This window comes from Telmatherina bonti (assembly GCF_933228915.1).
Source record: "Telmatherina bonti genome assembly, chromosome: 9".
NCBI classification, from domain to species: domain Eukaryota; kingdom Metazoa; phylum Chordata; class Actinopteri; order Atheriniformes; family Telmatherinidae; genus Telmatherina; species Telmatherina bonti.
Window position 1 is genome coordinate 29,935,080 of NC_136627.1, and position 25,360 is coordinate 29,960,439.

Consider the following 25,360-nt stretch of genomic DNA (forward strand, 5'->3'; position numbering starts at 1 on the left):
ATGGTCTAATCCAGTGTAATTAGTCAAATTACAGCTTGCCAGGCAGCTTGTGAGAAGCTGTTGGTTTTGGCAGCCACACAAGATGGTCTGGAGTCCCAGTGGCCAACAGAGAGCCCCCAAACACTCTGCAAATCTATCCTCCTGCACATATACCCTTTTCAGGACATTTCCCTTTTGTCTTCCATCTTTTTTCCCTGACAGAAATGGGAAGGACTCTTTCAGTCATGTTACAATCTTTTCACCTTTCCTTGCATTGTCTCTCATACCCTCAGGCTGCCAGCTTGGCTTCTTGCCTGCCTGCTAAGGTGGATCAAGGCAATAGGAGGATTCATAACACATGCTGCAGAAAGTCAGAGTAATTATATCAGTGCTGCACTCCTCCTACATGATTTTTTGTGAGTCAGATGCATGCTAACTATTGGTGCTAGAATCACAGACATGGCTGAGACACTTCCTCATGTGGTGGGATTAGCATTGGTAAAAAGATTTAAACTATATAATTACATGAGGATAAAGTACAAATTATGTAGTGCACTCAACAGCCAGATTATCATCCAGTGCAAGCTCTGTTCAGCCCCAAGGGGTGAGCCTGGATGACAAAAGGCTCTCATTAGCATAAATTTACAAGCCCTCTCATTCTGAGAAGCCGATAAGAACCTGTTCCACCTTTCCTTTGGCCCTGAATGGCTTGTTGTGCTTTTGGCAATGACAGATAAGTCAGGGTAATTCCACTCCATGCTTGAAAAAATGATGCTCCAGATTCTGGCTGCATCCCGAAGGTGTCACCCACGATAATCGTCAAACAGCGTCCAGCAGAAAGGGGGCTGTGTGTTTTTCAGATGATATACTGCGAATGACAGAAAGAATTATATGAAGGAGGACAAATCTGTAACATATTATTAAGCAATTCCCTCTGAATAACAAGGATAAAAGGGTAATGGATGAGGGTGTCATTATTACCTCGGTTCCAAAGGAAGCGCTAAAGCAAAGGTATGAAGACAAGATTAATTGAAGACGAGTGAGGCGCTCATTGCTCATCAGGTCTTCTCGTCTAACCACTTGCTCATTCTGTCCCTCCTCTACTCTGTTTATTTCTCTATCCTTCTCTTTTTCTCTGTCTTGCTCTGAACCCCTATTCTTCCCACATATGACAAAAAAGTGGGATTTAAAACTGATCAGCTTGGCAGTTTGAGCAGCAGCCAAAATGAAGCTGGTACCCGGGCCAGGGAGATTTCAGTCATCTTAAGGATGACAAGTCTCTGAAAACGTCCCATTAAGAAAAGCTTTCTGAAAATACCCAGTACCAAATGATGGAATCCTTCCTTCCAAGCTCCTTAGTGTAAGCATCCTCAAGCTGTTTAGCTGGATGATGTGCTGACTACATCCTGTGTGGATGTAGCGAGAGTGGGTCATCACTTGACTATGCTCATATACCATTTGTATGTTAGTTGTGTTCCTTTGTTTGCTTGCTAAATATACAAAATGCTTTCTGCTTCCACTTAGAGAGATGAAGAAAAATAAGGTATATGTAGGGGAATAAACTCTCAAACTCCAGTCTTTCGACCATAAATAGTGCTGCTTTAAAAAGTGCTTGTACAGAGAAATAAGTGTTGTGCCCATTTATTTTGGCAGGAAAGGCAGGTTCATTTGTTTAGCATATTTCATGTGCAAGACAATGCAAAGTGCTTTGAAACGTAAGATATATTTTAGATCCGCAAAAATGTTTAAAAGTAGCACTGGTTCAAATAAGCTGAAATTATTGCTGTGCTGTTAGGAGTTGCAGTTAGAGATGTCATGTTATATTGTCTCTTTTTATCCTGTTTTTGTTAATGGGTTTCTGAAACATTCTATAGCACTCAAAGAGGAATTAATTAGTAAAACACATTATACCAAGAACTTAAGGCTTATATGATCAGTAAAGGTAAAATCTCATATAAATATGTAAAAGGATAAAATTATTATTTTGAGTCTAAAGAGCAAAATAATCCACTTCAGTGTAACATTTATAATATTCAAACAAATGAAATGGCCATCTAACACCATAACATATGAATAAAAGAGATTTGTTAGGAGGTGGTGACACTAAGCTTTGGAATTCAATATAAAACTGTGGTCATTGAAAAAAAAAAAATTGTTGCTCAGTTGAAAATGTGACATTTTAGATTTTTTTCTTTGAATTTATTCTCTGCATTAAATTAGTTATACATCAATAAGCTTGCATCACATGAGGATCCATTTCATTCTATTGATATGAATGCACTTTATATTTTTAGTTTATTGTTTATAAGGTTTTGCTTCATATATTATCCGAATCAGGACAGAAATGAGTGTAAACTGTTTGACAAGCAACTTTCAGTGCTATTTGTTGTTTCATGTGGTTTAGCATGATATTCTATATCCAGCCAATCGATTTTGCCTGACTTCAAGGGTGAATCAGTTCTCAAAAAATGTGTGAATAACTAAGAATTAAAACTAAGTTCACTAATTTTATATTTACAGTATAAATTTCCTGTTAGATCTAAATACCACATTTATATGCCACAATTTGGAAATCAATAAAATCATGATTTAAAAAAAATGTTTGGCTTCTTCTGACTGCTCAGATACCTTCTACAAGCATCATATCACTTATTGCTAGACAATAAATGTAATCTTACACTGCAGTCTTACACAATGTTTTAACTGCTTTGTTGGCCCACAGCACCAAGGCAGGATTTAAAACTTCCTACACTTTCTTGACTACCATATAACTGTGTACATACTTATTCATTTCTGTCACATTCTTAGTCCGATTAAGGGTTGCAGGGAAGCTGGAGCCTATCCCAGTAATCACTGGGTAAAAGGCGGGGTACACTCACATTCACTCCTAGGGATAGTTTAGAGTAACCGATTAATCTAACATGCATGTCTTTGGATGGTGGGAAGAAGCCGGAGAACCCGGAGAGAACCCACGCATACAGCCCGTGTGCCAACTTATGTTCTTAGTAACTGTTCATGACCATGTTTTACAGGATGTGAAACTGTCAAGTATGCTCAACAATGGTAAAATTTCAATATTTTCAAGGCTCCATAGATCATACATGGTCTTCTTTCCTGACAGATTGTACATACTTGTAATTTCCATGAATAAAATTGTCAAAAATGTAATGTTGCACAACTATTAATTATTAATAAAAGGCTTTTAAGGGGGACTTGTAGGTCTACATGTTAAACAAGTTAAAGTCCCATTTCAACCAGAAATGTCCCACAAATTTTCAGTTTCGAATTTTGTTGTCAGTCAGCTGGTTAGGACTTGTCATTAGAAAATAATTTGCAGTATTAGTTGTTGTACAAATATAGTTAGTGTTAGTGTTAAAAAAAAAAAAAGTTAGGTTGACTGGAGACTTATTGAATGCCATCTGAATTATTTCCTATGCAGAACAGGAAATTAATTCATAAAACATGTTACCATTGAATGATTTTATTATGTCACTGATTTTGAACATGTGGACACATGTATCTTCTTTTTTTTTTTTTTTTTTTTTTTTTTGTGAGACTTGATTATACTTGGTTTTGTATGCCTGCTGTAGGTATAAGTCAAAGTTGCTGTTAAGGGTTTTTATATATTTATTTGATAGAATTTCTTGGGGGTTTATGCTGTATTTTAACATTAAACCTTTACTCTTTAAGAGGAGATAGCATACGAGGGAAACTGCTCCTCCCACCTGTCTCACCATGGCAGTGTTGACGACAGCACTGCGGGGCTCGCTAATGTGCGTGAAATACTATCTCTGACATGAATGTTATTGACAAACCTGGCTGGACATTTGGGACAGTGAACTGCCAGCATATTTAATGCATATTCATCTCCTTTATCCCACTGGTCTTGCCAGAGTACTGGAGCTGTGTCATCTTGCCACACTCCAGCTACCACCCAAATGTGTAGTGACACTGATTATGCAAATCTGTATCTTGTTTTCCCCCCAATACCTGCATTAGAAGCCTGCTACATTATTAAAGCTGAGATATGGGCCTCTCAGAGAGGAACCAAGTGGAAATCTGGGGAAATCTTTTACATTTTTTTTTTCATTTCTAAACTTCACAACAGTTGTCACATTAAGGAAGATTCGGATGAGAAAAATGCTTTGAAGTTTAGGCATACATAAATCTTTGCTGGATGTAAAAGGGATTAAAGTTGAAATAAAAGTGTGGATTTGGTTGTGTGTTGGCCATACAGTTAAGTTTTCTCTGCAAGAGGTGGAAAGTTAAAGGTGCAGGTATTCGTTTCAGTTTTCAGTGTGTGTGAGTACACCTGCAGTAAGAAGAGGACATGCACCGCGTCCTTTAAAGGACAGGTTTGCCAAAATTATAGCAAGTTATAAGTTTACCTTTCCTTCTGCGTTTCCATTACTTTTTTTGGCAAAAAAAAGCTATAGTTATGTTTAAGTCTCAACAAACAACAATTGTGCTTTGCCGTTATTTCCACTGAACAGTGTTTCGCGCATAAGACTCAGTTCTCCTAAAATCTCGCCACGTAGCATTATTTTGGGGTTTTCATTTTGCAGCGGAGAATTTGCTAGGACTTTTCAAAGCTTTTCTCCCTCGTTTTCTTTTCTAAAACTCTAAAATTCACTGTTGTTTGTTCCATTCTGTGTCATCTTTACCAAAAATAAACTGGTCATGATCCCCGATGTCATGTCCGGGAACACGTAAATTTAAAAAAAGTGTTTCCAGTACACTTTTGAAATATATTTCTCTATCACAACATCTGAAAAACCCCCTCAACTTTTTAGACAGACATTTTTTTTTTAAATTAAGTGTTTGCCTTTTGGCATTCTTTTATTGCGATTCTACGTTTAATGGAAGCACACCTACAGTCTCTTATCATTTCTGAAAAATTCCCAGGTTTTCTGCAGAATTTCTTCAGTATTGTCACACTTCATTGGACTTTGTTTTGGCTTTTTGTCCATCACTCATAACAGAGACATTGTTTTCAGCTGGTGATTTAATATCTTTTTCGTCTTTTTTTTCGGATGAAGAGGGAGATCTTGAATACATTAAATGTTTACATTGTTGTTTGTTGTTTTTTTTAAAAAATCATTAAAGCAGTTTTCAGCCTGTTTAGGTAAAGTTTAAAAGCATATAAATAAATTTCATGCTACACACAAGAAAGGGTCAGAACATGTGGATGAAAGGACCCTTCAATATTTTTTAACAGTCTGCTAAACTTAGGTTTGAAAGACAAACAGAGACTATCTAAAGACACATATTGTGCTGCAGTTCACCATGTTGTTACGTTGTCTTTGGCTGACAATACCCTACCAGTTAGCTCCGACTTGTTCTCCGTTCTTCCTGTTACCAGGCTTATGGCTTTTGCTTTGACTTCGCTGACTGCTCAACCTCTTCACAGATTTGGCCCATATTGCCTGAGGTCAGCCACTGAATACAGTATATGCAGTGTGTGCTGATCCTCCAAATTGCCATGTGTGAAATCCACCCCACTTACTCCTGGGGGAGTAGTCATATCACTCAAAATGGAACAGCCTCCCATATCCTCCCCTTATTCTTCCACTTCAGTGTTCTCTGTGGCCGCCTGGGACCATGCAGTGGTGAGGCTTTATAGTGGAAGCCTATTAGACAAATCTGAGAAGAATGCAGCAGAGGTGCTGTGATACCAGGTTGTCAATGTGCTCCATAGTCTCATATAAATATATCAGTCATGCTGGCTTGGAGGTCTCACTGAATGATATTATTTTTCTATTTTTGTATAAATTCAGTGGAGAGGGATTTTATTGTTCCATCTGGGGAAAATTGCATCAGGTTTTAGAGAGAATGCTTCGTTAGATTTATTAATAACATCTGTCATTATGTCTCAGTCAATATAGTGGTAAAGCTATTCAGAAGTCAAATATGATTAGAATCTATTTCCATGCATGAAGTGGCATCCTACAGCTTATAAGGATGATGTGCACCAGTTGAGCTTCTGCACATTATTATATACGAGTTTCAGCCCATGTCACCTGTGCCTCTCCTCATCTCATCTGTCACAATATTTTCCATTTTTTGCCTATAATGTGCTGAAGGCACAATGTAGCCAGCCCTCTGTCAAATCAGGGAAAGAAGAAAAGAGGAATAACAGAGAGAGAGGACAGAGATGTTAAATTGCATTATGGCTGTTATAGTGGAGAGGTGTATCTTCCTGCATCTGTCAGCGCATGCGCCTGTGGCTCCTAATGAGCCTGCATTGAGGAACCTGTGTGGAAACAAAAGGCTGTGTTTGTCGGCCATACCAGACCCCTTCACCCACCCTTTCTCTGCTCCCCCAGCACTGAGCGTGACAGACCAAGAGCAGAGTGCCGGTCCCTTCCTGGTGGCGTGATTAGATTGGGGCCGAAGTCTCCAGCTGGCAGGCCTGTCTGTGACTGGAGGCGGCCGTCCCCAGCGCTTGTCACTGGCTGACACCTCTGACAGGCAGGGGACAGCTTCAGCAGACAGGTTCATTAAATGGCATTTTTTACAGCTGGGCCTCCAAAAATGAGGGCTGGGCTTTGTCAAATCCCCAAGTCTACAGGGGCCCCTGCATGTTGGTTTAGACCAAAGCTTTGTTGTTATGACAAATTTTTTTTTTGATCTGGGTGGTTTAAAATCAGCTTTTTTTCTCCTCTTTAGCCTCTCTTTTGTTGACAGCCCGCCCTTTGGCCTGCACTTTGTCATGGCAGCAAACTGTTCTTGTTAGTTGTGTAACAACAAGGAGTCAATGCTGCGATATTATATTGGATATCTGTTTATTGATCCATAATTGCAACTGATTTAATTTATGTATAGAAAAAGAACCTGCAGAGTAGTGTCTGTTTGACATCCCTAAACTGCATTTTTACCATTGCCTGGGTTATACAATAGTTTTTTGTTTTTTTTTTGGAAAGTGTAGGATAGTGCAGATGGAGATTAAAGACATGCTTCTGTCTAATTCAGAATATTAAAATGATTAACCATTCATAGTCTCTAGACATCATACAGCCTATCACATCTTTTATGCACTAAACTATTGTGGCCTTTGTATGATGCACATCTGTCTGCCCTGCTCTCCTGCATTTGCATTCAGAAGCCTGCGTCCAGAACATCTGGCTCAGAGTGGAAGCACAACAAAAGCTTCCAAGTCTGCTAGAGAGCTGCTTCTGGTCCTCAACAAAGTGCCTGCAGCTCCATATCCATCCCTCTGTCTAACCTTCCTTCCTCTCTATGCCTCCACTCTGCATGCTGCCTCCTCAGGGCCATCCTGTCTCTATGACAACTGTTTGAGTAGGGGGTTGCAGAGGTGTCAAGCAGGGGCATTACTGGTAGAAGAGCACCAGAGCTGCTGTGCTGCACATCCAGCATCTTCACCTAATCCAATTTTAATTGAGCTCCAGAGATTTTGGATACGGCACAGAGGTCGGGCATGAGCTATTCCACGGAGAAATTAAGGCAGCCCCGTTCGTGCTGCACTCCTTCAGCCTGTCACTATTTTAAATGAGCATTAGCATCAGACCAACCCAGCTCACCATCTCACTGTGCTTCTCTCTCTCCCTGAACACTCCACCTCAATCGCCCCCCACCACACACACACACACACACATACACACACACATACTAATGTGCTGTAGGGCCTCACTTCCTGCCTGCCTGCCCTGTTATATCTTTATTCCCTCACACTCTGTCTGAAATGCACCTACGTGTGATTAGAACCTGGGAAGTTGATGACGTGTTTCCAGGGTTCATACTGTTAGACAAAAATGTTCAGAGAGATAGCAGGAAGAAGGAAAGGTGTGAGGAGATCATTCTCACCTGCCAGAATGACTATCTTGATTTTCTGTATGTGGACCTTTTATCACGGTGGTGCAGCACACCTTAATGATTCTTTCTTTTCTCTTTCTTTTTTCTAGCCTGATGCTTTCATTGATTAATTGTATGTCACTGGCCCAGGGGATTATTTCTTTTTTGTTTCATTGACTGTTATAAACCAACAAAAAAAGTGTGAAATAAAATCTGTTGACAATTTGTTTTATCTGAAGATGCCTTGAGATTTTTTTCTGTTTCAAAAGCTGAAATAGAAAGTGAATGACTAGTACTAATATCACGACTAGCCTGATTTAGTAAATGTCTAGTTTCATTAGTTTGGTTATTTCCAAAGCTAAGAACTGCTGTTATTGTAGTAAATAGAAATAATATATCTGACTCCCAGCTAGGATGGATGATTGAGGTCAACTTTCTTTGTCTCAACAGCTGTAGGAGGGATGCCCATAAACATTAGAAATTTCAAAGAATTCTAAAAAAAAAAAAAAAAAAAGTGCAGCATGTTTAAATTCTTATGTAATGATAAATGTTGAAATCATCAATCTCTCTTTCAGCATTTTATTAGGGTTATTTTACTGTCAACGTTCTGACACACTATGGAACAGAGTTGGTTTACGGATTTATTGTGTAAATGACAACAAAGCCATAGCTTACTTTACAGTGGTACTTTGCTTTGTTCAAATCGATTAAAATTTAAGAACATGTGTCCGGCATAAAAATGTATTGCTTAAAAAAAGATGTAGTTGATTTCAATTATTTACAACTGCATTTTAATATGTAGTAATGTAGTGACACTTGATCTAATTTTAATCTGTTATTCTGTTTACTTTTTAATGTTTCCTTTTGTTATAACTCATTTATATTTCCATATTCTTAGTGTTGTTGTGTAGTTAGCTTTAATGATGTTTTATCTTTTATAAAGCCCTTTGGTCACCTGAGAATTGTTACAAAGTATTATGACTAAAATATTATTGTTGTTGTTTTGATGTATGTGAACTTTAAATTGAGACATTTTGGCACTGATACCTTGCCATATGGCCTGAAATTTGGCACAATCCTTCCTTTTATACGGCCATAATGACCAGAGGACATGTTCTTCTCTCTGTGTCCGCTTCCAGGTGTTGCCGTACACTGAGGGATTACATGGCAAGTGGATGTTCAGTGAGATCCGGGCGGTCTTTTTCAGACGCTACCTCCTGCAGAGCACTGCAGTGGAGGTTTTTATGGCCAATAGAAGTGAGTAAAGTAGTAATTAAAGATTGTGATTCTTTTCCCCCTTTTAAAAAATAAAATATAAATAATTAAAAGATATCTTTCAATGTTTACAGCATCTGTCATGTTCAACTTTCCTGATCAGGCCACAGTAAAAAAAGTGGTCTACAGTCTCCCTAGAGTGGGAGTGGGCACCAGTTATGGGCTTCCTCAAGCCAGGTGGGTCAAAGGATGTCATGTAAAAATATAGAAAAGGCTTGTCAAATATATGTTGTCTTGTAATTCATTTACAACCATTGTTATCTCCTTTGTGCTGTGTGGTGCGGTGCATCTTTTCAGCCCGTCCTGCAGCAGTTTATTTGAAGTCCCATTGCTCCAGTCATTGAAGTAGATGTGCACTGACCCTGACTGAACTGACCTAATTCTCTGACAGAAATCTCTATACTGTAGAACTGCAGCCAGGCCAAAGACCACTGGAAAAAAATACACTGATTCCCTTTAGATTCAGTGCAAACAAGCCTGTTTATTTACTGCTGACAAACAAGCAGCTTCACAATGAGTGGATATAAAGCAAACTACTCTATTTAATGACTCATAATTAAAACCTGGCATTTGCTTAATTTACTTGAATACTAACTGTAACAGTGAATAACTTTGTTTGCAGTGTGAATTTTTATGTTCCCTCTTGACAACTCATGAATGGCAAATAGCTGCTTATTTGTTCCGTTATTATTAATCATAGCCACAATGGTGCTATCAATTTGATCGTAGTTTTATAAGCATGTTTCTTTTCCTTCTAGGCGCATCTCATTGGCAACCCCTCGACAGCTTTTCAAATCCTCCAATATGACCCAGCGTTGGCAAAGGAGAGAAATTTCAAACTTTGAGTATCTCATGTTTCTCAACACAATAGCAGGTAAAGATTTAAAGTTGTGAACTCATCTGATTTCCAAGTGAAAAACTATGCTTGAAAAGTGGAAGTAGCTGAGAGTACAGAAACTGTGTTGGGTTTTTTTTTTTTTCACAGCCATCAGTTAGATTAATAAATTTTGACTTCTTTTCTTCCTCATGCAGGTAAAATTTACAACCTCTGAAAGTTTTAGGTTTTAATCTTGTTACTTTAAGGTCAGCCATCAGAATGAATAAACTTTATGTGTCAGTGGTGCTGAAAACATTCTCTAAGTAGCCTCCGGTATGTCGTATTTGTTTAAGAATTCACGGTAGCCTTAAGCAGTGCTCAACATGGTAAACTTCACTGTTCATGTGCGAGTGTGCGCCATGAAACAAAGAGCAGGCACAGCAGATTTTTCCAGATAATTAGTGCCTGGCTTTGTGAGTGTGTACACACGAGTGTCTGCAGAGTTGAAAGGTTCTGTTGTCGACTCTCTGATCTGAACTGCAAGTAACAGGGAACGCAAGAGCGACTGCACGCTACTCTGCTCAGAGAGGTGTCATCCACTCTCTCACTGCATATTCATGCATATTTATATTTAGCTTGTGCTTGAGTTCGATACATTATTGTCAGCTAATTAGATGTAAGGCAGACAGAAAAACATGCCCAAAATTCATTAAAAATCCCTGGTAATGACCTGAGCTGCCAGGAACGTCAGAACAGTGTGGAGTGGGAGACAGGCGGGGGGAGGTAAAGTGCTGGGATGAGGCGTGAACGGGAAGTAGTCTTCTAATTAAACACTATTCCACTGTTATTAACATCCTGCCACCCCCAACTCAGGCCTCAGCACCAGTAGGTATAAGCACACCAACGTCCAACTCATTCTCCACACTCACCCCACTTTTTCCTTTAGAGTATGTGCCTTTAACCTGGATAATTATGATTTCCAGCTTCCTCCAGACCCTGGCTACTCTGCAGAAGCCTTCTTCCTTACCAGCCTGTCAGACACTTTGACTGGCTCAGCTAGATTTAGACTCCCTTGCCAACATTTTGGAGAAACACATTTTCTATAGTGGTTAGAGTTGATAATATTTTTTGGAAAATTTCCATAGACTTTGGAAGATGTTGAACATTTCATGAAAGAGCAAATATATCCAGAATTTATCTGTGTTTGTAAATTTAAACTGTGAAACATGAGATTGTCCATCATGTTTTGTATTAGTTTTTTTTTTTTTTTTTTTTACTGTTCCCTGTGTAATGAAGCAGTTGTAATGTGTGGCCCTGATGTAGTCCTGTGCCTGAGTCTTTTCAGCATGTCCCAGTGGTGGGTGTGAAATTTGTCCTGGAAAGTATGGTATGTCTCATACAGTATACAGAGGCTTGGCTAGAAACTTGTATGCATGGTATTTACTTTGTATAAATTTATGTAGGAATGTTTTATGCTGTTAAACAATATAAATAAAATGAACAAACGCATTTTTCTGCATTAATGACTAGATAGGGTGATGCAATGGGAATACAGTTATTTTTATTACAAATGAATGATTTTACTTTTTAAAAATCAGCTTGCTTTGAACCAATGTCTTTAGCATAATTCATTACAAGACTAGAAATTAAAGCAAAATTATCCATAGCTGCTCTATCTCAGCAATGGCTTACACAAACTCCTCCCCTCTGATCTTTGAGAAAAAGATTTTTTGGGCGTGCTTGTAGATTTTCCCAGGATGCCCTTGAAACCTATAGAGCTTTTTCAGAAAATCTCCATCTGAAAGTTATGTTTTAACCTTCAGAAGTTAGAGAAAGTTCCCCTCCAGTGAATCTGTGTTGCTGGTTCAGACTTGCAGTGATGTCACAGGGTTTTAGTGAAGTGAATCTATATCTCTATAATTACATCCATTCCATGCTACATAAGTTTTAGATGTTGTTTGTAAACTTGGTGACAGGCCAGTTGTGACTCCCACATCTACTGACAAAGCACTCCCATAAGGCCATGTTGAGGGACGTATGCAGAAAACCGTCTCACATTCACTGCTATTAATGTACATATTTGTATTTCTTGGGCAGACTCTTGATGGAAGTGTTGAAGGAAGTCTGTCTAGTGGGGGTGAGGGGCTTTGAGATCAGGGCTTGTTGGAATGTTGCATGCTGATCTCCAAAAGTAACCAAAGCCTCAAGTGTGCCCTGCCCTGCTGTCAAACCTTCTGCTCCTTTCCAACCCTTCATCACTCACAGATTTTTGTCTGCTCTGTGTGTATAGGGAGGACATACAATGACCTAAACCAATACCCGGTCTTTCCCTGGGTCCTCACCAACTATGATTCTGAGGAGCTCGACTTGACCTTGCCTGGGAACTTCAGAGATCTCTCAAAGGTACAGAGGCCTGTTTTCCAACCAGTGCCAATTATAAGGCAGCAAGATTTGATAGCTTGGGATTTTGTTGGGAGAAAAAACACAGAACTCAAGAGGTGAAACTGAAAAGTGGAATTCAGTTTTTAACATCCTGAAATGCACTCGTGTACCTTACATAGGTTTACTCCCCATTTATTTTGGTGCTACTTTGTCTCAACAGTGCTTCTCAAAGTCAGACATGCTGCCTTGGTAGGATAACACAAAGTCCCATGCTTACTAGATTTGGAGAAAATCCTTCTTTGCATTTGAAAAAAACACATGATGAAACAGTCCTATGTATGCACTGGTCCCACCAATGTTTACACTCAATCACTGAAACGGCTAGTTCTTAAAGCATTATCTAAAAGTTGTTTGAACAAATTGTTAATATTTTGCAGGGCTGTAATAGAACACATTATAATACTAACAATGTAATGCAGTGACAATAAAAATAGTAAATGTTAAAAATTAAGCAGAATAATTGAATGTATAGTAGAGTTATTTCAGATCACCTCCCTCCTGAACTTTCTTTGGCTCGTGCAAAGGATTATAGGAGCTTTGATGGACAGTAAGGTTACACAGAAGCCTCCTTAAAATGTCACTGAACAAAGGACGAAGTCCTTCAAAGGATCTTTGACATCAGAACAGATCTTTGTTGAGATTTGATGATGTTACACACAAGTAAAACTACCATTAAAGATCCCTTCTTGAGGGTTCCATAGTGTAGTTTCCATCGTCAATAATACTTTGTACTTTCTGCTTTTTTTTTTAACAGTATAATTCAAGTTTTTGCAAATACACAGTTTCAGATATTCTGGATGTTTGACGTCTGTGTTGTAAAACACTGATCATACATGCTCTATCAGATGCATACAGAAACTACTTCTGTGACTCGGATGTTTTATTAGCCTACAAAATCTGACTAGCTAAAATGATGTTGCTGAAATAACTGAAGGGACATTGGTTTCAAAGACATGGATTAAAGGCAGGTTAGAAGATCCTGGATGAAAGGTCCAGGCAAGCTACATTTTGAAATACACAATCAAAGGTCCAAACCCTTTTTAAAGACCCCCCCTCAAAGCCATGCCTCCAAAGCACAGCAATGTGTAGCACTTGGTCCCGAGGGTGTGCTCCGTATTTTGATCTAATATGCCATTCATTCCTAAAGACGAGGTCCTGACCCAGAAGTGTGTTGCGGGAGATTTTATGTGAGTCTCTAAATACACTATTTTCCTGCAGTACACTGTACTGATCAAGATTTGAATGTGCAGTTATTCTATCAGCCACTGGAGGAAGCTTATTAAGCTTTTTCCACATTGATAGTTTACAATTTTGCCAGAGCTTTCAGGAGTCAAGCCACCGGTAGCCAAAACTGTAGCCAGTTATTGTTCATAGTCCGTAGTGTGTATAATTACTGTAGCTTATTTATTCTCAGTGAGTGTCTGATAACATGAGAAACAAAAACAGATCAATACTTGAATTTGAACAACTGTCAATATAAGATAAAACATATGATTGTGTCATGATCTGCTTCAAGACAGTAATGTGTTGTCTCACAAACTCAGCCTATACACACACAAATTTAATAATAGATTAGTGAGTTGTGTTAGATAAAAAGTTCTGCTAAATTACTAAATATAAGGGTTTAAAGTCAACATAAAACACTACTTAGATATGTTTTTTAAACATCTGCTTGGACATTTCTTCAGGTAAGGTCACCAAGTCACCAGCAGTGTTTCAGTGACAAATGTTCTAAATGTAGCAACACAGACACACGTCAAGCTATTCAATAGCAAAAGTTCTGGTAATGTTGCCAAGAACTCATTTATAATGTTCTTAATGGTCTGCAGTCCTGATAATCAAGCATTTTGGCTTTGATTGAAAGGGAAAAGGCAGCAGATCACTCTGCCACAGACTGTGGCCTGGTTTACAGACTGTGCCCCCCCCCCAAAACACACACACTCCCCGTCTTTCGCTCCTGCACACTGCTGTTCACTGACCTGAAAACAGTCGCATTCCTGTCTGAGCTCTCTCACTCACTTTATCGCTGCCTCATTCCCTCTTGTTTGCCTCTAAGCAGCAAGTTTCTGACTAAGAGCCCCATCTTACTGACTCACTTCCCAACAGTTTGTATCAGTTTTTAGCTTTTCAAGACACATTTTCCAAACATGTGGTGTGTTTTGTACTGGGGAAAAAGATGACCTTTGAAATGAAGAAAGTCATTGAAAGCAGTCCTAGACTCAGTGGAATTTTTTTAAACTAATTTTTTGACTAGCTTTCATTTCAGTGGGCCCAGAACACATTGGACAGGCATCTTGGTTATGTCTTGCCACTGTCATTTCAGCAATTATTAGCTTTATCTATAGGGTAACCAGGTGGGCTGAGAAAGCCATAGGTTGGTGTAGATACTGTATGTGTTGAGGGTGGTTGATCAGGGCTGAGCCACGTTCAACCCTTCTGCCCTGGAGAGACAGTTATGTATTGTAATGTATTCCAGTGACATCCTTCCATGCTGTTTACAGGCCTGAAGTGCCTTCATTAGCATGAGTTCACATCTTGTGTCTCCTGACAGTTGTCCTTGGAACCCCGGGGCTCTTTTCCTCCAAAAGTTCACTACCAGTGTTGCATTGAGGGACAGAGGCCTCTTCTCTGCTTGGTCTGCTCTTTTGTTCAATTATGGATTAGTGGTTGCAGCAGAGTCTCTGGAGACTTGTTCATTGTAAGGTTGAGTGTCATTTTAAGGAGAATGTCCAGTGTACGTGATTGTATTTCAGAAATGTGATATGTGTTAACTAAGGAAGGGTAATATGTCAGATTTCTATTAATAGTGTCCTTGGTCATAAATAATAAATTTTTACAATAAATACCAGGTCAAGTCATTTAAAGGAGCAAATTTGTAACATAGTTGCACAAAAACTTTGACAAAATGACATTCTTATTTCAACAGCTCAACATGATTTTCAACAGCAGCTGTTAATGCTCAAGTAAAAGCAGGTTCTTGACATATTGGGCTACATACACTTTTCTGTCTGTTACCAATAAAATTCAGTGGCTCTGTTTAACAGACACTGCGTTTAAGAATTAATATGAATGTTGGCAACATCACATCATCCACTGGTTTGTAGACTGCAACTTTGAAGCTTCCACGTCAACATTTTGGCATCGTCCTCTGGGGGTTTTGCACCCAGAAGGGAGGTACAAAGAGGGCATCTAAGTGAGACACTTTCCACTTCCACTGGGTAGCCTGATTGTCACTGAAAGCACCTGTCAGTCAAATACATGACAACAAACAAACAAAAAATATAATAAATAAATAATCCCCTGTCCACAGTTGCAACAAAGGGACAAATTATTCATTTATAGATATTTTTGCTATGCTTTGAGGATATTTTTGTTACCTCACAAATAATGTGAGACTGATTTAAGAATTTAAGAAGCTAATTTAAGAAAATGCAGTTTTTAGCACTTTTACTGTGACTTACCCACTTCCCTCTTCTTTTCATAAATAAATAAAGGTTGCAGCTTATTATATATTTATTCTTAGAATATTATTTCTATTTTATGCTTTATTTAGATGCCTGTGTATTTTTATTATTTGTTTTTAATATGCTTGGATGCCATGTCTAATCACTGCAGCTAACATCAATGAGTTGCAGAATTATAAAGATACATTGTCTTTTTGAATTTTTAGACAGAAAATCATCAACATTTGTGAGATAGTCTCGAATGATCCCATGCTAAATCTTACTTTCCCACAGATCAGCCATACCTGAGATTAGCTTCTCAAGTATTCATGACTGACTGTCACCTGGACATTGTTTAAACTGTTTGAGGCCTGATCTGCTCGATAATATTCTCCCAAACCTGTACACACCTACAATTACCTGATGGTTGTGCATTCAGTCGGCTGTAAACTATGCTTTTCAATGCCGTGTTGCTTTTCCTTGAGGCTAAACTTCTGCATATTTGCATGTCAGGTTCATTCATGCAGCGAAGTGTTTTGTTAGATTCTAATGATTATTTGTTGATGGAGTGACAAGTGGATGATAGATGGGGGGAAGCTAATCTTCCTCATAGCTGTTAAATGATGTGATGTAAATCAATTTAATTGCAAAAGAAAGTGAAAGGAGCAGATGCGCTTTAACACTGTGCTTCCTCAAATAATGACGACAATTAATGACATGCATTCATTTTAAAATCCAATTTTGAGTAGATGAGACCAAAACATTACACAAGGGCATGCACTTCTAACAACTGTGATATATAATATGATATATTTTACACTGTATCAAATTAAAAAAAAAAAACATGTTACTGATATTCTATATTTCCTCTTTAAACATGTAATAGACACCAAAAAGCTTATTTCTATATAGGTTTTGCATCTGCCCTTCTATTTCTACTCTAATGTACAAAATTTCAACAACACTTGCAGAGCTTTGCTGCTACAAAGCAACTCCTTCTGCACTTTCCTATCCATAATGGAGCATTACTCACCCTCACTTCCTCTCCAGTCAGCCTGTTTGGGAGCACATCTGCTTTATCTTGAGATGCAGCAACTTGATTTCATTAGACTGGAGCTTCGTGCAGCCCTGCTTTTGACAAGGGAAGCAAAACGGACTATGACTTTTTTTGACAGAGCACCACACTATAATGTAATTTCTTTTGAAATATAAAATGCAATATGCGTCTCTTTGGGAGGAAGCTAAGATATAACCAAACAAAGGGAGACACTGTCTGTATACTCACCCACAAACAGCCATGTTCGTTTCCTGCATCTTTGGAGTTCAACACCAGCTTGATCCAGATTGAATCTGAAACCAGTCTTAGTTTGATCACACTTTGCTTAGTTATGGTGATGTATTTTAGTAGGTCAGGTGTTATTCAATAAATGAATTCTGATTAGAGAAACAGTGGAACTGTCTGATGCAGTTGTTTTCATTGTCCTATATCTGTGATCAGTGTGATATGTAGTGCAGAGAAGAGGTGATATTCATTGTTGCACAATGGTAATCAAAGCTGGATTGGAGTTTATCAACAGATGGTGTGTATGACAGGATTAAAAACTCAAAGTCCACTGAAGTGCTTATGCTACCTTGTCTTAAATGGCTTTTTATTTAGAATAAAATATCTAATCAAACATGCATTCTTTTCCTACTTCATGCTTATTGTCCTAGGTTTACTTATTTTAGCTTAGTCAAACCCCCCAAAAAATTATTTGGTGACACACGCCTGACCAGAAAATAAAATGTGACATTTCTATATTATACACAGTGGAGGTTGCCCGTCTGGCAGGCCAACACATTCAGGCTGTGTGCAGATGTACAGTATTTGTACTAACTTAGAAGGAGCCTTATATTTTATGCTTGAACTCTCCCAGGAACAACAGTGCAAGAGCTTCATTATGCAAAGCCTCCATGTTCCTGCAGCATATTGTGTTTTCTTGGCAAGCACGCAGTGTGTCTCTTTCAACACAACACAACACTGCAATTTCACAAATTTTTTTGTATGTTTGCTTCACTTGACAGTCATCTCTTTGAGATAGTTTACCCATGTTTTGCAGTAAATGTAGATGACTTTTTCTTTTAGTTATCACATCAAATTGTTATTTGTAACAGAAATATCAAAATATAGCTGACAATAACTATCACCCAGGTATAGGTGAAACTAGACACTGAAAGAGAACAGGCTTGTGAAGGAATTAATAATGGAGAGACAAAGAGATCTAGTTAATCCAAACTGTTTTAAACTTGCTAAACAATTTTATATTTTTATTGTCTTTAATCTATACAATGTAACAAATATTTGTCACCCTTCGCTGTAAATTGTCCTTATTCACTTAATGTAAGTTATCAATGCAACATTTTCCTGAGTCATAGCAACACATAACACATAATCAGAAAAAAATGTTCTTTATCAATTTGTGTACACAACCACCCTTTTATTTGTGCTGGACATGGAAAATCTCTATGAAGCAGAACAGGGACACCACAGTTTAAGAACTACTCATGAAATGAGAATTGCATCACTTTCAGGAGGTGATTTCGGGATGAAGCTACTTTATACAATGAAGTTGAACAGTAAAATCTTTGTCCGTTTATGACTGTTTAAAAGTAACCTCATCTCTTCAAATGTCATTTTAACATTAAGTTGCTGTTTCATTACTTTACACAAACTGCAGACTATTTGGAAAAGGCTAGACTTGTAATAAAATGTAATAAACTGATGTTAGAAATTATAACTCACATTGTTAAAGTTCAGGAAAACATTAAATGCAAGTATATCCTTTATGTAATTTAAATAATCTCTATGTTTTGGTCAGTTTTAAACAGTCAGCTTCCCATGCATGACAGCTAAATGTGAAAAATAACTTGAGTGATGTGGGTGAACTTTTGTGTGATGCAGTCGTGTAATTATCTCCGCTCACCAACCACATAACTTTTCTGGGAATGAAAGCATATTTTGCTTTACTCTGCAAGCTTACATAGCTAAACAACTTGGGAACATTGTGAGAACAATTTTGTTTCATTTATGTAAACCCCAAAGAAGATTTATTAGGAAATACCTTCTTAAGTAACATGTTTTTGTATTCCTTCCATGTAACTTGCCATGTCAAGATGTACTTGGTATATTCAGGAAAACCTTTGATGGCAGGGAAATAAGTAAAAATGTACTTTTTGTGCATAACTTGTATAACTATAAAATTTCTCCAAACAAAAAAATCTTTAAAATCACATTTTCTTGTCTGTAATATATGGTTTGAGCTAATTTTAAAACTCGTTTCTTTGTTCCTAAAATAATGTTTTCAAGTAAAACATTTAATAAAATAAATCAAAATATTTTTTAAAAATCCATCATTTTGGAGACTCTTTGCTATTGTCTGTTCTGTTAACTGTGGCTTATTGCTTCTTTGCACTTGGAAGTGTTACCTCAAATTGTTTTTTCGTCATTCTTCTCTGTCAGTCACATGAATAACCTGTATTTTTTGTTCTGCTCTAAACTGCATTAGTCACACTAGCAGAGGTTTTACTGAGTGTGAGACGTCTTGTGGCTTGCACCCCAATCCAGCTGGGCCTCGACGTCACATGCAAGGCTATTATCACCCCATAAATCTATGTAGATCTCTATAAACTTCTCTTTCAGTCTATTCAATTGCGCTAACCCTGATGTGTACTGCCGTTGAAGTTTAAGGAAGAAAGAGGGAAAAAAAAGTCTCCATTTAGTTTTAGATTAGTTGAGTAGCGTTTCAGGAATGTGCTCTGTGTCACACAAATATGATTGTAATAATCACAGAGAAAAAGAGAATCTGTTAGTCTGTTATGTTTGAGACAAGCAATGTGTATCCAAGACTTGTAGTGATGTATTAATTGTTCATTTAGAAAGAAATCCTATTTGGTCATCAGTCTTAGACCATTTGGAATTGATGGCTTTTACTCCAGTTCTCATGACCCCTGCACTTCATTTTTAAAGGTAAAAAGCTGCCATTGATTACATTACCAGTCTTCCCTCCCCCTGTGTTACTGATTCAGTGTTACTGAGTATATTAATATTGACTGCCAATATGCCTTTGAGGCTCATATATTGAATGGGGTGATTGAAAATGCAGAGAAGGCAATTTATTCACCACTAAATGTATGTTTAATGGCAGTAATTTTGTTGCCTTGAAAACACATGAAAATAAAACTGCTGCCAAAGGGCAGGAATCCAGTGATGGTGTCAGTACAATATTGAAGTTATTATTAAGGCTATTGTTGAATTATGAACCTCACTATCCAAGGTTCCACCTAACAGTGACATTATTGCAGATATGGAAAATAGATACAGCAATGATGTTTGTGTTTTATTTCTCCACCCTTGTTCACATTTTCAGTCTGGACACTTGAAAATTTCAGGCTCTGGTATTACCTGCTGGTGTTTCTCTCTTTCTCTGTTTCTGTCTCTTTCTCCGTCCCTCTAGAATTTCATTTGATAAAGGGAAAATGTTAAAATGAAAATTTTCAGAATCAGTTTGCATATGTGTGTGTGTGTGTGTGTGTGTGTGTGTGTGTGTGTGTGTGTGTGTGTGTGTGTGTGTGTGTGTGTGCGCGCGCGCGCGCTCACTCTATACTGGTTATTTCCAAAATGTTTCAAACACAGTTCTACATACTACATATATCCTTAGTTCTATATATTCCAGCTGGGTGCATGTATTGAAGTCCTGGTGGTTTCCATTGGCACAGCTCAGCAGTGCTGAGTTAAGTGTTTTTCTTGGGTGTAAATCAGGTCACGCAGGGTTAATCCACATGGATTACCAACAACATTTTACAGGAGCACATATCTTCTTCCTCCTGTCCTCATTGCATCATTCTAGTCACCAATGCCTTCAAACCCTTTTAGATTTAAGAGAGAATACAAGATCAGGTCTGAGGGAATAATAGTAAAATCTCAGAGTGAAGCTTCATGTCCCAACAAAACTGCTGGATTCACTAAATATACCATCTTGGTGAAGTAATTCAACTATGCAAATTTTTACATTTAAATTATTCAAAATCAGTGGGTTTTTTTGGGTTTTTTTTTTTTTTTTTTTTTAAATTTAATCATACTTGTTTTGCTGATCTAATGCAAGTACCAGGAGAGCAGGATATTTGTGTCTACAATTAACAAATTATATTCTCCTGCATCCTAGCATCCAGATTGTTCTGTAGTATGTTGGACTATGTTGAATTTACACTGTAATTCTTTATGTTAAATTTCTTCAAAAATGTACAAAACTAAGTCAAGTTTGTTCTGGTCCCTCACAGTTCTACAGGGAAAAACTTAGATTTAACTTACACAAATCAAAAAAGGAATGAATGTCTTTCCAGCCTGAATTCTCCCTTTTGTTTCCTTTTTTGTTTTTGTTTTCAGCCTGTTGGTGCATTGAATCCAAAGCGTGCAGCATTTTACGCAGATCGCTATGAAACATGGGAGGATGACCAGACGCCACCTTGTCATTACAACTCCCACTACTCCACCGCTGCCAACACACTGCACTGGCTTGTCAGAATAGTGAGTAAAATCACTCTTTTAACAACCCTGACTGCTAGTTTGTTCAGAATCGCTGAATTAATCAAGTATGTGAAGAGGAATAGAGTAAAACCAAGAGTACAGATAGCTTTTCATTTTTTGTCTGCATTGGTTGATTGTCACTTGTCAGACTTGATGATGCTGTTACTTTGAGGTCTGTCGGCTTCTGCACAGGAAGCAGCTCGACATTTCAATTTGATTGGGGCTGAGTTAGACCAATGGCGCTCAGAAAACACATTTCACAGGCCAGTAAACCAGCATATGTGAACTAAATAAAGAGTGGCTGGGTAATGATTTACAGGGGCTGCTGTGACAGGTTTATGTGTTTCAGGCTACCCAGTGAGCGCTGGAGACATGTCCATCAAGGTTACTGAGCACTGTCCTCATTTACTGTGGAAGAGAAGAGGGAGGCACATGCACCTCCAGTCTGTACCCTATAAACAGGGTCTTATATTCAGCAGTGCTTTTTTTGAGTTGGCATACATGTGAGTTTGAAGAAACTTTGAAAGAAACTGGGGATTTTGCAGGTTATTTCTCCTTCCTCATCATTAGTAATAAAAAAAAGAACTTATTAATTGAGGGAGCTCACTTGACAACAGCTAGATTGGTTTTGCTGGGTTTGTTCCCAGAATCCCTTTATTCTTTTGGGGAGTGATCCACCCCCTCCAGCCACCATTGGTTGCTATCACTGTCTTAAAAAAACAAATTTGAGCCAATTATCAGTATGGCTTACTGTACTCAGGAAGAACACTAATAGATTATCTTAAAAAAAAAAAAAAAAAAAAAAAAAGTCAATTTTCTATTTCTTTTCATGGTATTAGTACTCTAATAAATGCGAAGAAAGTGAAAAACTATTATAATTGTAAATTTGAAAAGATGTTTGACTTTGTCTTTCTGACTTTGTAGGAGCCCTTCACTACATTCCTCCTCGATGCCAATAATAACAAATTTGATCACCCTGATCATACATTTTCTGCTATTGCCCGCTCCTGGAGGAACTGTCAGAGGGACACGTCGGATGTAAAGGTGAGAATCATAGCAAAATTAAACAGTACAATGTAATGCATGCTCTATGTTAGATTCAGACAACATGGTTTAATTTTGTTTTATTCATCAAGCTATTGCAATGGACTTGGCTATATTCAAAAATAATTCTGCAAATAAAATACCAGCATAATTCCAACTATAAAAATGCAAGTAGGATTTATAATCTGTCCTCAAAAAAATAAAACGTACAACACTTGATATGCATGTTTGATTTTCTCATGCAAAAAGCACACTATTTCAGAGGTGGAGTGATCTTGAACAAAGCCTGCATCAGAGAGAAAAACAAAGCCCTCTCCCAGCAGATCCAAAGAGCAGTCACTGAAAACGCTGAACCCTGCTGATTTTTCTTCATTTTGCCCACTGCACGGCACGCAGCAGGAATACGCACTGACCTCAAAGTGTCATGTATTTCTAGCACACCCTGCATCGGGTAGTGTTGCTTCAGGCAATTAATAAAGCATTAATGACAAAAGCTATTTAAAATGTAGTCTTTTATGTACAGACAGGGCTTTTACTTGCCAGGATCTGGTGGAGAGCAGCCAACAATCTATGTGAGGCAGAGGTAGAATCCTGCAAGCCAGTGAACAACTGAATAGTCAAATGCCACCCTGTTAACAAATACAGTCTACTTTTGACTACTTGTATGTCTGCATGCATTTGTTTTTACACACATAGGATGGCCGTTGATCTATTAGGAGTAGCATTGTACTTTGCAGGAAATGCAGGACTGGCAACAGTATTTCATAATGCATAAGAAAAAAAGGAAAAATATCGCTCAAGAGCTTGTTTGGGTTTGTCATGGTGCAGCTAGGAGGCAAAATCCACAATACAGTAGTGGTTTATAATTTTATTTGCGATGACGTTTCTTTGGATAATCTATGAACCAGCTATGCAAAATATTTTTCTATTAAAATTTTAAGCTTTTTCTATGTTATCAGTGTATTAATCTATTCAAATGATAAAAGAATAGGTTGTAAGGCATGTCAATAGAAAAGCAACCAAACATGTAAACAGATACAAAATTGCCATTAACAGCCACCACATTGGGTAAGACATTTTAGAGTTCATGGTTAAGGTCAGTTTTGGCTCCAACCACCAAGCAGTACGCTGGGTCTCTGATATAAAGATAGCTTGTTTTTACCAAGGTCTCCCTTTCATTAACCCCAGCCTTCCCCTGTAGTTATGACAACAAGCCCAAGGGAGTCTGAATCCCTAATGGGGATGACCTCCTAAAAGAGCAAGTCAAATGGAAACAACCCTGTATCTACCAAGAACTTCATGTTGTTGACCACGCCAGCATTAATGTTAATCTACGTCCATATTTCTCATTTCTTTTTTCCAGTCACATTATACTGGCACAGTTGCCTATGGGCAAAGAAAGGCAGACTTTTTTTTTGGTAGTAGAGCAACACACATGTATCCACACACATAAACACACACCTCAAACCTGCCACCATGTTGTCTGAAGGAATCCAGCAGCACTCTGCTGGTGACAGAGTTTGACGAACATGTCATTAAGGTGACAGTATAAAGCAATGGAGACTCATTTGATTGACTTGTTAGCCCATTATGATGCTGTTGCAGAATTAATGGCTGCCATGGGATGGTGGCTTGAAAACAGAGCTGGCAGTTTTAACGGCTTAGTGGTGAGTTACGGCAGGAAGTTTACAACCAAAATATGGGGGGGTGATTGGATGTATGTGGGAGACAGTGGGGAACGAAGAGGAATGGTTTCTTTTTCTCCCTTTCCTGTCGTGTGCAGAGGGTGAAATGTGACCAACAGCAGACCAGTAGTGTTATTGGTCTGTACTTTGTCACGCTATTTCACTCCTTCAAAACCTGGTGATTCATGGCTGCCCCAATGCACATTATATATATCCCATAGGCAAAGTAAAACTCTATTGTACCACTTAACCCGGCAAAACACGGCATTTATTAAACAAAGCAGTAAAGAGGAGTTAGGATTCTGACTTGTGTCTAACTTTATAATCCCAGACTAAGAAAAAGAACTATGTTTAACTTTTCTTGTAAGTTTCTCTAATGAGGACAAAATGAAGGATTTACATTCCTCGTGTGCATATGCCTGATTGGTTTGAGGCTTGACTAACTTATCCATTCTTAGCTGTATGATCAAGAGGATGAGCGATTAAAATGATTGCATAACTGCATCTTTTTTCCAGATATTTTATATAATCACATAAACAATAGTCTTCTTTGCTCATTTTCTATGCAAAGCATGCTATAATTTTTGGATAGCTTGTCAGTAAAATAAATCCCAGCTTTGCAACTGATTAATAATGATTTTGATTATTATACATTTAAATTTCACACTTGGTTGTCAAAGAGCATTTGATAAAGTTTATTTTTGGAAAAAACGATTCATATTTAGAGTTTTAGCACATGTGACAGTTGTGTTGATTTGCATAGAAGTAATTTCAGCAGTGGATTACCTTAAGCAATTTCCTGAAAATTTTATTTATCCAAGTACTTTTCATATACTTTAGGACAGTGTCAATAAAGTGTATGTGGCATGTTCATACTCGGTCAAAATGGGATAAGAGGTAAAAGTTCTGTTTTAGTTTTTTTTTTTAGTTCATTCAGTGCATTTTTTGAACATAAGAAATATACAAAAAAAGCAAAGACAGAAAAATAAAACATCTTCACATTTAATAACAAAAGCAAAAAAACAACAAAAACAAAGCAAACTAAACTCAATTTACAGACAATTTGTTAAACTCATCATGGTCTGAAAAAGGAGTAGGCAGAAGTTAGAGATGTGTCTATCGGCACAGGAAAAAATCCTTTAACCAGCTCTGTTTCACAGTGTAAGTAAATATTTGCTACCTTCTTTCTTGTGAGGACTCACACCAGACTTGGGGTTCCTGTACTACTTAAGTGCAAGGTCTTGACCCCATCACATGAGCCTAGACACAAAGTAGAAAAATCCAACTCAGTTCCAGTTTC

At 37.9% G+C, this 25,360-nt stretch overlaps 1 protein-coding gene across 1 annotated transcript in view; it reads left to right on the forward strand.

Moving 5' to 3' along the window:
- nbeab (neurobeachin b) overlaps nucleotides 1-25,360 on the forward strand; it is a gene marked incomplete at both ends in the record, with an annotated part of 192,563 nt that overhangs the window by 149,950 nt on the left and 17,253 nt on the right. The window contains 6 exons of the mRNA XM_079246781.1: nucleotides 8,931-9,048; nucleotides 9,141-9,243; nucleotides 9,825-9,940; nucleotides 12,174-12,286; nucleotides 21,191-21,331; nucleotides 22,256-22,375. Coding sequence (XP_079102907.1) covers nucleotides 8,931-9,048; nucleotides 9,141-9,243; nucleotides 9,825-9,940; nucleotides 12,174-12,286; nucleotides 21,191-21,331; nucleotides 22,256-22,375 — 711 coding nt within the window. The remainder of the gene's footprint in view (nucleotides 1-8,930; nucleotides 9,049-9,140; nucleotides 9,244-9,824; nucleotides 9,941-12,173; nucleotides 12,287-21,190; nucleotides 21,332-22,255; nucleotides 22,376-25,360) is intronic.